General features: G+C 33.7%; 1 protein-coding gene across 6 annotated transcripts in view; it reads left to right on the top strand.

Annotated features, from left to right (window-relative positions):
• The window catches only part of PPP1R12A (protein phosphatase 1 regulatory subunit 12A), a 163,618-nt gene that overhangs the window by 94,333 nt on the left and 56,624 nt on the right, over positions 1-12,661 (top strand). For all 6 annotated transcript variants that reach the window (XR_003970477.1, XM_030323293.1, XM_030323292.1 and 3 more), the window contains exons 6-9: positions 3,785-3,859; positions 4,526-4,614; positions 4,768-4,925; positions 10,490-10,611. Coding sequence is in view for 5 of the 6 variants with exons in the window: in XM_030323293.1 (XP_030179153.1) it covers positions 3,785-3,859; positions 4,526-4,614; positions 4,768-4,925; positions 10,490-10,611 (444 nt within the window). In the remaining variant the exon portion in view is untranslated. The remainder of the gene's footprint in view (positions 1-3,784; positions 3,860-4,525; positions 4,615-4,767; positions 4,926-10,489; positions 10,612-12,661) is intronic.

Here is a 12,661-nt window from a genome sequence, read left to right as displayed (position 1 = left end):
CAAATGTAAGCTTTTTGTGGGGTGGGAAGGGAGATTATATTCTACAGTAATGGAAGGTATTTTTACAAGACTTAATTTTTTTTATTTTAATTTTATAATTTTGCCTGTGTGAGTTAGGCTCTCTCTGTTATCACTGGCTACATTTTTTAAAACTATGTCATATTTCATGTTTAATCAAAATTAGTCTTTATTGTGTAATCCTGCTTAAATGAATTTATCTTGTCATTTGATACCTTTTTCAGTACTTATAGATTGAAGATTTTTAGATTTCTTAAAATGATATCAGAGAAATGTAAATATATTTTTACAACTAAACTTTAGAGTTTAGATGAATTCTTTACTAATAGAAAATAAAATTTTGGTAAATGTGTAATGTAGAAAATGCAACAAATCAAGGCACCTGGGTGGCTCAATTTGGCTCAGGTCATGATCTCGTGGTTTGAGTCTAGCATTAGGCTCTGTGCTGACAGCTCAGAGCCTGGAGCCCACTCCAGATTCTGTGTCTCCCTCTCTTTCTCTGCTCCTCCCCTACTCACACACGCTTCTCTCTCTCTCTCTCTCTCTCTCTCTCTCTCTCTCTCTCTGTCTCTCTCTCTCTCTCTCTCTCTTCTCTCTCTCTCTCTCTCAAAAAAAAGAAACATTAAAAAATGCAACAAACCATATAGAAAATTTGAAAGTCTTTCTACATAAAAGTGGGAGACATGTTCTTAAATAGAGAGTTTGGTCTGGTTTCTTTAACTTATTTGTAAAGACATTTCCTCTCATTTTAACTCATAAATTATGTGACTTTAAATATAAAGATTTTAAATATACAGACTTTATAAATATAAAGATTTTTCTTTTGCTTCCTTAACGTTTTAAAATAATTATTTTACTAGAATGTACCCAAATATTGTCCCTTTTGAAATATTAACTAAGATGTTTTTCTAATTGGAATTTTCTCTTTATGCAATCTTACAATGATTTGTAGACAGTTTCTTTTTGTTTGTTTTGTTTTGATAGCTGTCATTATAAAGATTTAAATGAATAACAAAACTGCTTCTGCTGTTAATGGACACAAGGATTTTTTTCCCCTGAGTTTATCTGAGTTTATTCTTATTTTCTGTAAAGACAATGGAGCAGTAGAGACTGAGATTCTGTTCCCACTTTCCCTTCATTACCTGCGTGAGCTTGAGCAAATACCATACATATACTCACGGTCTAGGTTTCCTCATCTGTACAGTTGGAGCCATAAAGCTCGTCCTGACTACTTCACTGATTGTTGTGAAAATGAAGAGAGATCACACTTGCAGAAGTAATTCAGTTAGAATAAGTGAGGAAAGAATGAAGAGTCCTGAAAATTAGACTTAAACAGTGGCTCTAGTGTGACTCTGGTAATTTACAGATGTATTACAAACTTATTTATTAAGTAGTAGTTTTTTTTAAGATTGTTTTCTTGATTGAGTCTTACTTTTTCATACGTCATCATTATGCTGTCTTCAGTTGCTTCTTGGTTACTTTGAGTGATTCTGCTTATGTGTGCTACTGTTAGTTAGCACCCCATTAATGAAGCATAGATCCAGGTCATGTTTATAACTTTACAATTGGATAGCTTCATAACTGTCCTATATATTATTTAATGAGCATGGTTAAGTTGAGGGGTGTGCTTTTCTAAAATTAGAAACTTTTCTCTGTTTATAGCCTGCATTTTACTCCAGTTTTTATTCTCTATCAGCTGCTGTTTGCAAAGTAGACTCATTTATCAAGGGAGAAAGTGAAAAGAAAGGTTAGTAAGGTGATCCAATTTCTTATTCTTATAAAGGAAAATTCCTCAGTTACTAAAATAACCCCATTGCATTTAACTGCTGCTAAAATTTAATTGCAATTCAAAAAAATTTTTAAGGTGCAGTATTTCATTCATGAGAAGGGTTGATAAATACTTAAAACGATACTTAAAAAAGAAGCCACTGTGTTACTTTCACCCAACATGATCTTGAAAACAATTTGCTTAACAAGCATAGCATGTGTAACATTGTAGAACTATGTAGAACAAAGAAACTGTGATATAGCAAAATGGATTAACGTGTCTGTATTTCATATCTAAAGGGCACCTTCAAAATTTGAGCCACTTTGTTTCAGAGCCATTTATTCTTCAGGACTTTAATTCTTAGCATTTAATACTCAAGGTTGAAAGCGGGGGAGTGGGGGAAGATTTATCAAAGCTAAATCTGTCTCCTGGACTGAGTGGGGAAAGGCTAGATTGCCTCTTAAATTCCTGCTGGGAAGACTTTGCAACAAGAAAAGGCAGATATACAAGTGTTTTTGAACCCTGTAAATTTTAAATACATATATTGCTGTATCTTGATAAAGTAGCATTTCATGTACTTTTATGATATACTTCATAGACCGTATTTTTTATTTTATAAACAGATAATGGAAAACCAGCTCAGATATTGGGTAGCTTAATACTTCATTTTATAGTGCCAGAAAATGTAATTCCTATCCAAGTAGGTGGCAACATCCTAATGTTGTTACAGAATTGAAGGTTGTACGTTTGTTTTTTAATGGAAGAGTTTATGTAATTCTAGAACTTATTATCTACCAATCTGGTTTTGTTGTAGCTGTGAGACCCCTGATATGAAAGAAATTTCAGTTGCCTTTCAGAATGATATATTTTCTAGTTGAAAAAAAAAGTTGAATTTTCTTCTGAGAAAGGATCATATATTGGCCAACATATAAAGTAGAATGTATTCTAAATAATGAACTTTTTTGACATTCTAGAAACCTATCCCATTCAGTTATTATTATAAGGACAAATGTAGTCAACTGGAGAAAACCTTACTATGTTTGGTCAACAGCTCTTTGAAATTTTCTTTTCCACAGTGAATAAAAATAGATTGACATATGTTCATCTGAACTAATTTTGAAACTAAGTCATACCTGTGGCTGGCTGAACTTTAAGCAGTTTAGAAATATATATATATTTTGTTACTGTAGCAAGACTTTAATTTTTATGGAGGTATCTAAAAGAAAAAAAGCCTCGAAGGGTTAAATGTGGAATTACCACATGCCCCAGTAATTTCACTTATAGCTCTATCCCCAAGAAAATGAAAACATATGTTCACTCAAAAATTTATACACATATATTCATAGAAGTATTACTTGCTAAACAGCAGAAAGCAAAAACAAATGTCTATCAGCTGATGAATAGATTAACAAATGTGGTATGCCATGCAATGGAATATTATTCAGCAATAAAAAGGACTGAAGTAGTAAGTACTACACGCAGCACATGGATGAAACTTGAAAACATACAGTGTGAAAGAAGTCAGTCACAAATGATTTTTTGTGTGAGTCCATTAATATGAAATGTTCAGTACAGGCAAATCTGTAGTAACAGAATTAGTGATTGCCGTGGGCTGGAAGGCTGGGAAGAGGGATGAGAAAAGTAAGGAGGTCATTTCAGGATGATGAAAATATTCTAAAATTGATTATGGTGAAGGTTGTAACATTCTGTGAATGCTAAAAACAGTTGAATTTTACACTTTAAATGACTGTATGGTGAGTCATATCTCAGTAAAGCTGTTACCAAAAGTAAGGGGTGGTGTATCAGCTGCTTTTCTCTCACATGGGTTTCTCATACATCTCTGTTAAGTCATATGCTGTTGTATTACTACATACATAACAAACTACATATGTAACAAATGTTTTCTAACTTTTCTGTATAATTATACAGAGTCAACCAGAGGTGTTTTATAGTTTGTTGACTTTTTACCATTACCAATCCTCTTTGTTTCCTACCTAGGGCCAGACAGCATTTGATGTAGCAGATGAAGATATTTTAGGATATTTGGAAGAGTTGCAAAAGAAACAAAATCTGGTATGTTTGATGAATATCTAAATATTATCTCTATTAGTGAATTCTTCTAATTAGAATTCTTCTAAAGCCTTAACTTTCAGACAAAGTATTTTTGTGATGTTTTATGCTTTTGGTTTAAGTTAGTCCTGTCAGTCAAACTAAATGACAGTGAAAAAGAGTAAAGGAATAGTGGTAGTGTTCAGTCTTTTGTATTGCTTATTCCCATTTCTCTTATCTCCCTTTCACAAAATGAATACTTCTGTAATGTATCTACTCAAGAATAACATGTTTTTGTAATTTCATAACAAAGTTTGCTTAGAAGAAAATCTCAGATTTCTAAAATAGGCCCTAGATATTGAAGAAGTTATGTAAGTAGGAAACATTTTTAAGTAAAATATCATCAGGCATATTAAGTGGCTGATGGAGCCTGACTTTTTCAGTGATCTAACAGTGGAGAGATCTAAAAAATTCAACTTTGTTCTTCACGTAGCTTTTTAACTATCTAGTCCTTTTTATTTATCCAAGCTGCCTTCCCTCCCCTCCTTTTTTTCCAGTTAAAACTTAAATCTTTTATTTGTTTTGGGTTTGTTTCATGTTTGAAAAACTACTTTATTTTAAATTCTGTATTTTACTCATTAATACTATTTTAATACTATTCTTATTTTCCTTTGCATAACTTTTATAAAGCTCCATAGTGAAAAACGGGAGAAGAAATCTCCATTAATTGAATCAACAGCCAATATGGACAATAATCAGTCACAGAAGACCTTTAAAAAGTAAGTAAAATATTAAAGTCACTTTTGTTAATGTCATGAATGAATTGGCATCATGGCCATGAACGTGATTATTAGACTTTGTGGATCTGAGAAAAATTAACGTATTTGGCTTTTTGTGTTTATACTCATTTGAAAGCTGTTTTCTTTGCACAGCAAAGAGACATTGATTATTGAGCCAGAGAAAAATGCATCCCGTATTGAATCTTTGGAACAAGAAAAAGTTGATGATGAAGAAGAAGGAAAGAAAGATGAGTCTAGCTGCTCTAGTGAAGAAGATGAGGAAGACGACTCAGAATCAGAAGCTGAAACAGGTAAAATTTGAAGCGTAACTGGATTTTCCATGAATTTTGATGCACTGTAAAGTAGGGTAAGATCAGGCTTTAATTTTGTAGCTTTTCTGATTGACTTGCTACTTGTTCAGATACCTGAGAAGCCAGTAAATTACCTTTCAGGGAGTGTTAAAAACTTGAGTATGGTTGTGAATTTATTGTCTAAAACCTGGAGGCCCTTACTCGCCTCTATGTTTTGTTTTGTTTTTTTGCTGACCTGTATTTTTAGATTTGAAGAAGGTGAAGATTTCCTTAGGATGGTGCAGGTAGGGTGTAAATGGGTTCCCAACAATTAACTAATGCTCCTGATACTTTTCTGAGGCCCAAAAGTCCAGAAAGCTGGTCCTGATATCTTCCCAAATATTCCCTAAACGAGAGTAAAGCTTTAGAAAGCTGAGACTGAATCAAGATAGTTTCCTATGGGATGTGGGGAGATTTGCTTTGTTTAGAGAAATTTTGAAGATACAGGAAAGTATACCTTCATATTCCAACTACCAAGAATGAACAGCTATTGACTGTTATATTTGCTTCAAATTTTTCTTTTAATAAAATTTAAAAAGTTACAGTTGTCTTTAACCAAGAGCCCTAATCTACTTCCCTTTCCTTTCTTTCCAAAGTCAGTCACTATCTTGAGTATTTTCATTTTATCTTCCAGTCTATTTTTACACACTGACACATTCAGAAGTAATTACCAGATGCTTTTATAATAATAAATAATAACTTACTCTGCATAATAAATAATGACTTACTCTGCATCAGCTAATCAATCAAATCTTCTGAGCACCATGAAATTCCAGTATTGCCATATTTGAGTTGTATAACCTGCCGTTTTAACCTGTAAATTTATCACACACAAAATATTCCATTTCCATTAAGATGTTTTGATCAAAGAAAAAATTATCGGGGCGCCTGGGTGGCTTAGTCGGTTAAGCGTCCAACTTCAGCTCAGGTCATGATGTTGCGGTTGGTGAGTTCGAGCCCCGCGTCAGGCTCTGTGCTTGCAGCTCAGAGCCTGGAACCTGCTTCAGAGTCTGTGTCTCCCCCCTCTCTGCCCCTCCATGCTCATGCTCTGTCTCTCTCTGTCTCTCAATAATAAATAAACGTTAAAAAAAAAAAAAAAAAAAACCAGGAAGAATTCTCATTATCAGGACCTAATGGTCATCATCGGTAAATACAAATTAAAGCCCTAAAATTTCTTGGGTTCCTTATATTTCCTCTAGACAAAATAACAGTTTTAGATCATTTTATTTTTACTCACTGAGCAAAATATTTCCTCTGAGAAAATGTGGGAAGCTAAAGTTTACTAAATAAACACATGTCAAAGAAGATACTGATTACCTTTGTCTCATTAAAAGCAAAATGTTGCAGGGCACCTGGGTGGCTCAGTCGGTTAAGCCGCTGACTGGCTCAGGTCATGATCTCCCAGTCTGTGGGTTCGAGCCCTGCATCCAGCTCTGTGCTGACAGCTCAAAGCCTGAAGCCTGCTTCACATTCTGTGCCTCCCTCTCTCTCTGCACCTCCCTCTCTCTCTGCACCTCCTCTGCTTGTGCTCTGTCTTTCTGTCTCTCCGTCTCCGTCTCTGTCTCTGTCTCTCTCTCTGAAAAAAATAAACACTAAAAAAATTAAAAAAACAAAAAACCAAAATGTTGCTAAGCAGATAAAGGCCAGCTTTGTCGCCAGGTAGTGTGTGTGTCTTATTTATTTAGTTATTTTTAATGTTTATTTTTGAGAGAGAGAGAGAGACACACACACACACACAAAATGCAATCAGGGGAGGGGCAGAGAGAAAGGGAAATAACAGAATCTGAAGCAGGTTCCAGGTTGTCAGCACAGATCCTGACGTGGGGCTCAAACTCACAAATTGAGAAATCATGACCTGAGCTGAAGTCAGACACTTAACCAACTGAGCCATACAGGTGCTCCATTTGTTTGTTTTAAATTCCTTTTTTTTTTTTTTTTTGAAATTTACTAATCCTACAGGAAAATTATTTTTTGGTAATACACAAAGAGTTTTTTAGTTATATAAATGGCTAGATTCTATTCCCCAGGTATATAATTTTTAAATTTATTGCTGTCATATTGCTGGTCAGGTGAGTCAGCATATCTTTTGCCTTGGTGACAGTCTGGGTAAAATTGGAAACTAAAGCAACAGGTAATCACTGAGTATTATAATTCATTTTTATAACCTGCTAATTAAAATGTTTCTAATTATAAAAGTAAATTATATGAGAATGGGCATGCACAGTGTTTAAGAACACAGGCTGATTCATGAGTGTAATTGTATTTGTGGTTAACTTATTTAATCTTAGATTTCTCCATAAAAATAGGAAAATAATACTTTATATGGATACTCTATAAGAGTGCTTCATAATAAATGCTAGCTTTGCATAATAATTTTATAAAATTCAACTCTACTAGTTTAAATATGATCAATATAAATGCTTACTTAATACCATTTCAGTTAAATTTGTTCTGTTTCCCTTATTTTATGAAAACTAGGAAATGAAATGACATCATTTATATTTAAATTCACTCAGATATTTCACAAGTTTTAAAGTTATTTTTATACGGTTAATCTACCCCCTTTGAGATCTGCTTTGGCCCCCAATGTAGTAAAATTCATCATTACAAAACTAAGTATATGTACATATGCACAAGAAAACTAGAACTAGCACGCAGATCTTTTAAGTAATGTGTGAGGTCTATTACTATTTACATAGTAGAATTCAAGAATCCAAGCATCTCACAGGAATTTCTGCGGTTTTGTTATCTAATACATTCTTAATTGGCCCCTTCTATACAATTTACTGTTCCGTGTTGGACATTGGGGAACTATTTAAAACAAACAGGACTTCAGATTTAGGCCAGTCTTGCCATTAACAAGCAAGTCTGACCTCTTTTGGTTGAAATTTTCTTTCTTGTAAAATAAGAATTAGACCAGATGATCCGGATAGTTCTTTAAACTGTACTATTTTGTAACTATAAATAGAACTAATTGCCATCAAATTGCATTGTATTCTACGTTTGGAGTTTAAGCATACCAATCACTCTCTGCTCAGTTTCTCACTGAACTAACTTTAAATATCCCTCTGAAGTATTGTATTATCATAATTTTGTTCTTCCTGTTGCTAGTGGTTGGTTGTGCCAGGAAAATTTGACTCTATCTCAAGAATTAATCCTTGTAAATGCTGTATGGTTTGCTCTGTCTCACTCTTTTAATATCAACAAGGTTTTATCATACTTTATTTGGCAAGCTTCAGAAAGCAGTCATTTCCCTGTAGAGCTACAGCTTGATTTGACAATTTCTAAACTATTTCTTTTTCTACTTTTTTGTAAGGTTATTTCCTTGAGAAACTATTTGATGTAAAATAACTATTTTGCTGAATTTTCTTTCATAAATTTACTGAGTTTGTTTTTTATGAGTGTTATTTTCCTCATAAATCAGCTGAAATTAGGAACTCAACCAAAAGTTTAATTTCCTTCCAAATGATTTATAAATTTTAGAGGTAGTTGAGGGAATGAGGAGGGAAGCATATTTTTGCTTTCAGGTTGGTTTGTTTGTTTTCCTCTAGAACTTGACACTTTTATTCTTCAATGAAATCAAATTATAGAAGGACTTTAACAATATTAATAATATTAAGTTGGATGGTGGGCACTTGAGGTTTGTTTCATTATTATTCTTAAATGAAGGCTAAATGTTTACATACATGTATATACATTTTAACTTTCATGTGTAGATTTAACTAATCGGAAAGCAAATTTTTAAACCAAAAGAGAAAAGGAGAAAAAAAATCATTGAATTTTTATCTTGTTTATTATTTATTCTTCCTACTAGACTGTAAGCTCTATGCAGTTAAGATACTTGGTTTTTTCATCAACTGATATATCCCCAGTACGTAGGACAGTAACTTAAGGACCCAGTACCTAGCACTTGAAATATGGAAACATTTGATAAATATTTGTTGAGTTACTCTCCTGTTAGGTGGACTGTTTTCCAGGATGATGGTCTAATAGATTATGCATGATTTGTACTTAACTATGCCGAATAGGCTTGGCTTCTGTTGAATAAAGAGGTATTGTTTAGCATTGAGAATAAAGTTTATGAGACTGAGTTTAGCTCATTCACTTTATTCAAAAAGCTAAGACTTTAGTGATTTTTAAATGTGTCACTTTAGTCTTGTCCTTTGGTATAGTTTGAAATATGATGCTTTTCACCCTATTAACCTCTTGTGGATATTTTCTTAGTCACAAATAGAATTGAATGAATCAATACAAATCAGAACTATTTAGTGAAAGTTTATACTTGCCCTAAAGATAAGAATATTTTAATATTGTCTACTTATAAAGTGTAACAGCATAAAATAATGATAAGGTAGAAAATTATTTTGGAAAAGTGACCTAAAGGAGGAAGAGAGGTATAATGAAAATGAGTATCTCTTAGGGTTTTAAAGTATGTACTATACTTCTTCCCAAAAGTGTAGAATACCACCTGTCCTCCCCCATTTTGAAACTAAAGAAATACTTTAAAACTAGATAAATGATCTTTGACCATTTGAAAAGTAAACCTTTCTGCCCCATTTATAAATTACTGTTAATTTATAGATTTAAATTTATAGGTAAATTTTTCAAATTCAGTCTGAATTTTTTCTAGCATCAGATTGATTTTCATTAAATTTTCAAAAATCTTTTTCTAAGTAATTCATTGTTAATTAGAAATTGTCTCAATACAGGGGCGCCTGGGTGGCGCAGTCGGTTAAGCGTCCGACTTCAGCCAGGTCACGATCTCGCGGTCTGTGAGTTCGAGCCCCGCGTCAGGCTCTGGGCTGATGGCTCGGAGCCTGGAGCCTGTTTCCGATTCTGTGTCTCCTTCTCTCTCTGCCCCTCCCCTGTTCATGCTCTGTCTCTCTCTGTCCCAAAAATAAATAAACGTTGAGAAATTGTCTCAATACATTGTGAAAAGAGATTTAAATCTTAATTCAACTGATATTCTCATTTAAGTGTAGACTTTTTAGTGGTGAGCAGGCATGCACCTTATGACACTTATGCATACTATTTGACAGGAAAATAAGCTGATTATTGACAAAAAGCAGTTTTTAAATTTCTTGGAATAAAGAGGAACTATGAGTTTTAAATAAGCAAGGTAAATTGTAGATGTATTAGAAAAATTGCATAGCTCTTGTAATCTTTTTACTTACACTTAATATTTTATGTACTTAATCTTTATACTTACACTGTATTCATGCATTCAACTTAATTTTTTTTTTATATTTTTAGTGTTAAAAGTACAAAAGTCAGATTCCGTTTTTGCTTTTTATTCTTAGAAGCTTTGTTGTTTGTCATCATGTTCTGTTATGTATTTCAGCATACATATTGAGGCATTTCTAGGAACTCCTTGAAAAAATTCACTTGTTAAAAGGGATAAAAATGGTAAAAGACTTGAATTATCAAAACCTTAAGCAAAAATGAATATAAAATACTGTTTATCTAGACATTGAAGTAGTCCATACCAACTCTTGACTCCATGTTTTTTTGTGTTTTTGTGATAGATAAGACAAAACCTATGGCTTCTGTAACTAATGCCAATACATCTAGTACACAAGCAGCTCCTGTAGCTGTTACAACACCTGTGTCATCTGGTCAGGCCACACCTACGTCACCTATTAAAAAGGTAAGCCAAATTTTTGTTTGCTAAAAATACATCTATTCTGTTTAAGTACTAAAGCATTAAGACAATTCTTAAATTTGTATACTTTATTCCAAAAGTAAAGTTTAGAACAAGAATGTATTTTTCCTTTTTAATTTGACTTGAGATTTTCTTTGAACTATATTACATTCTTTTTTTTTAATATAATTTTTAAAGTATTAGTTTGCACATAAAAACTAATGGCTTTGTATTTTTTATCTGTACTGAATTTTTGAGAAACATGGGTTTTGTATCCTTCATCCCTGTTGATAAGTAAAGGTACATTTTGTTAATTTCACATGTGTGTGAGTTAAGCACAAAAAATACTACCACAAGTCAAGGACAGAGCTAGAATCTAGATTTTCCTTTTTGTTTAGTTTTGTTTTTATTTAAATTCAAGTTAGTTAACACTCAGTACAGTATTGGTTTCAGGAATAGAACCCAGTGATTCATCACTTCCGTATAACACCCCGTGTGCATACCAACAAGTGCCCTCCTTAATGCCCATCATCGATTTAGCCCACCCACCCCCCTCCCCCGCCCCGCACCTACCTCCCCTCCAACAACCCTCAGTTTGTTCTTTGTAGTTAAGAGTTTCTTATGGTTTGCCTCCCTCTGTTTTTATCTTATTTTTCCTTCCCTTCCCCTTGTTCATCTGTTGTGTTTCTTTCTTTTTTTTTTTTTTAATTTTTTTTTTTTTTTTATGTTTATTTCTTTTTGAGAGAGCACAAGCAGGGGAGGGACAGAGAGAGAGGGAGACACAGAATCTGAAGCAGGCTCCAGGCCCTGAGCTATCATCACAGAGCCCAAAGTGGGGCCCAAACTCTCGAACCTCGAGATCATGCCCTGAGCCAAGTCAGATGCGCAACCAACTGAGCCACCCAGGTGCCCCTCATCTGTTGTGTTTCTTACATGGAATCTAGATTTTCTAACTCTACAGAGCACTAGATTTGCAAGTATGATATGCCATTAAGAGCATGATCTCTGATGTCAGACAAAGCAGAGATCCACACCTGAACCCCTCTCCCCCTTTATTAATTGTAAGGACCTTAAGCAAGTTACTGTCTTCTTATCTGTCAGGGGAAAGAAAGACAAAACAAAAACAAAAGAGTAAGTTAGCATTGTAAGTGTTGGTTGAGAGAGAGCCTGGCTAGTGACAAAGTACTCCCACAATGTTAGTTTCATTTCTTCCTCTTCTCCTTTATTCTGTTCTCCACGTGGGCTCTGTCCTTTTGCTTCCTTTTCTCCACCAAACAGTGCTTTCCAACTAGTTTGTTGATATTTTTAAAGATTTTGCTTTTCCCTGCTACTCCAGAACCTGTACTTCATTTGACCCAAATTAAAGATTACAGGTTTTGTTTTATTTTGTGGGTTTTTTTTTTTTGTTTTTGGTTTTTTTTTTACCACTGCTCTCTCTTTTTAAAGGCTTCTCCCCACCAACCCTTACTTGTCTTTAATGAGCGTATTCATTTCCCTCTCTGTTTACATACACACACACACACATATGCACACATATACACACACTTTTTTGTGGAAACATTTAAGAATTGAGTGCAATCAATATAACACTTTACCCCTAAATACTTGAATATGTATCTCCTAAATACAAAAGCATTATCCTTCATTCCCATACTAAAATGATCCTATTTAAGATATTTAACTTTGATATAATACTCTGATCTGTGATCATTATATACAAACCATAGTGAAGATTTTTTCAGTTGTCCTCCTACTAATGTTTTTCTGTTTGTTTTTTCTTGAAATCAAGGGTCCCCTGAGGGATTGTACATTGTATTTAACTGTCATGTCTGTGCCTTTGGACTTCTTATTTTGTTGCTTATCTGACATTATTTGGTTTGGGTGGGTTTGATTTTAAATTCCCATAGTGTTTCTATTATGTTGTCAGTATTGCTAACTTTGGATTTGGCTTCAAGTGATCAAAATGTGAACCCTTTAGAATAATAAACTAGAGAAAATCCATACCGCTAGTAATGATCCTCTTCTAAAACTCTTCCTAAGGAAATTGGTATTGTGG

The sequence above is a fragment of the Lynx canadensis genome, chromosome B4 (assembly GCF_007474595.2).
Source record: "Lynx canadensis isolate LIC74 chromosome B4, mLynCan4.pri.v2, whole genome shotgun sequence".
In the NCBI taxonomy this organism is placed as follows: Eukaryota; Metazoa; Chordata; class Mammalia; order Carnivora; family Felidae; genus Lynx; species Lynx canadensis.
The sequence above is the reverse complement of the archived record's forward strand: the minus strand, read 5'-3'. Positions and strand labels throughout refer to the sequence as shown.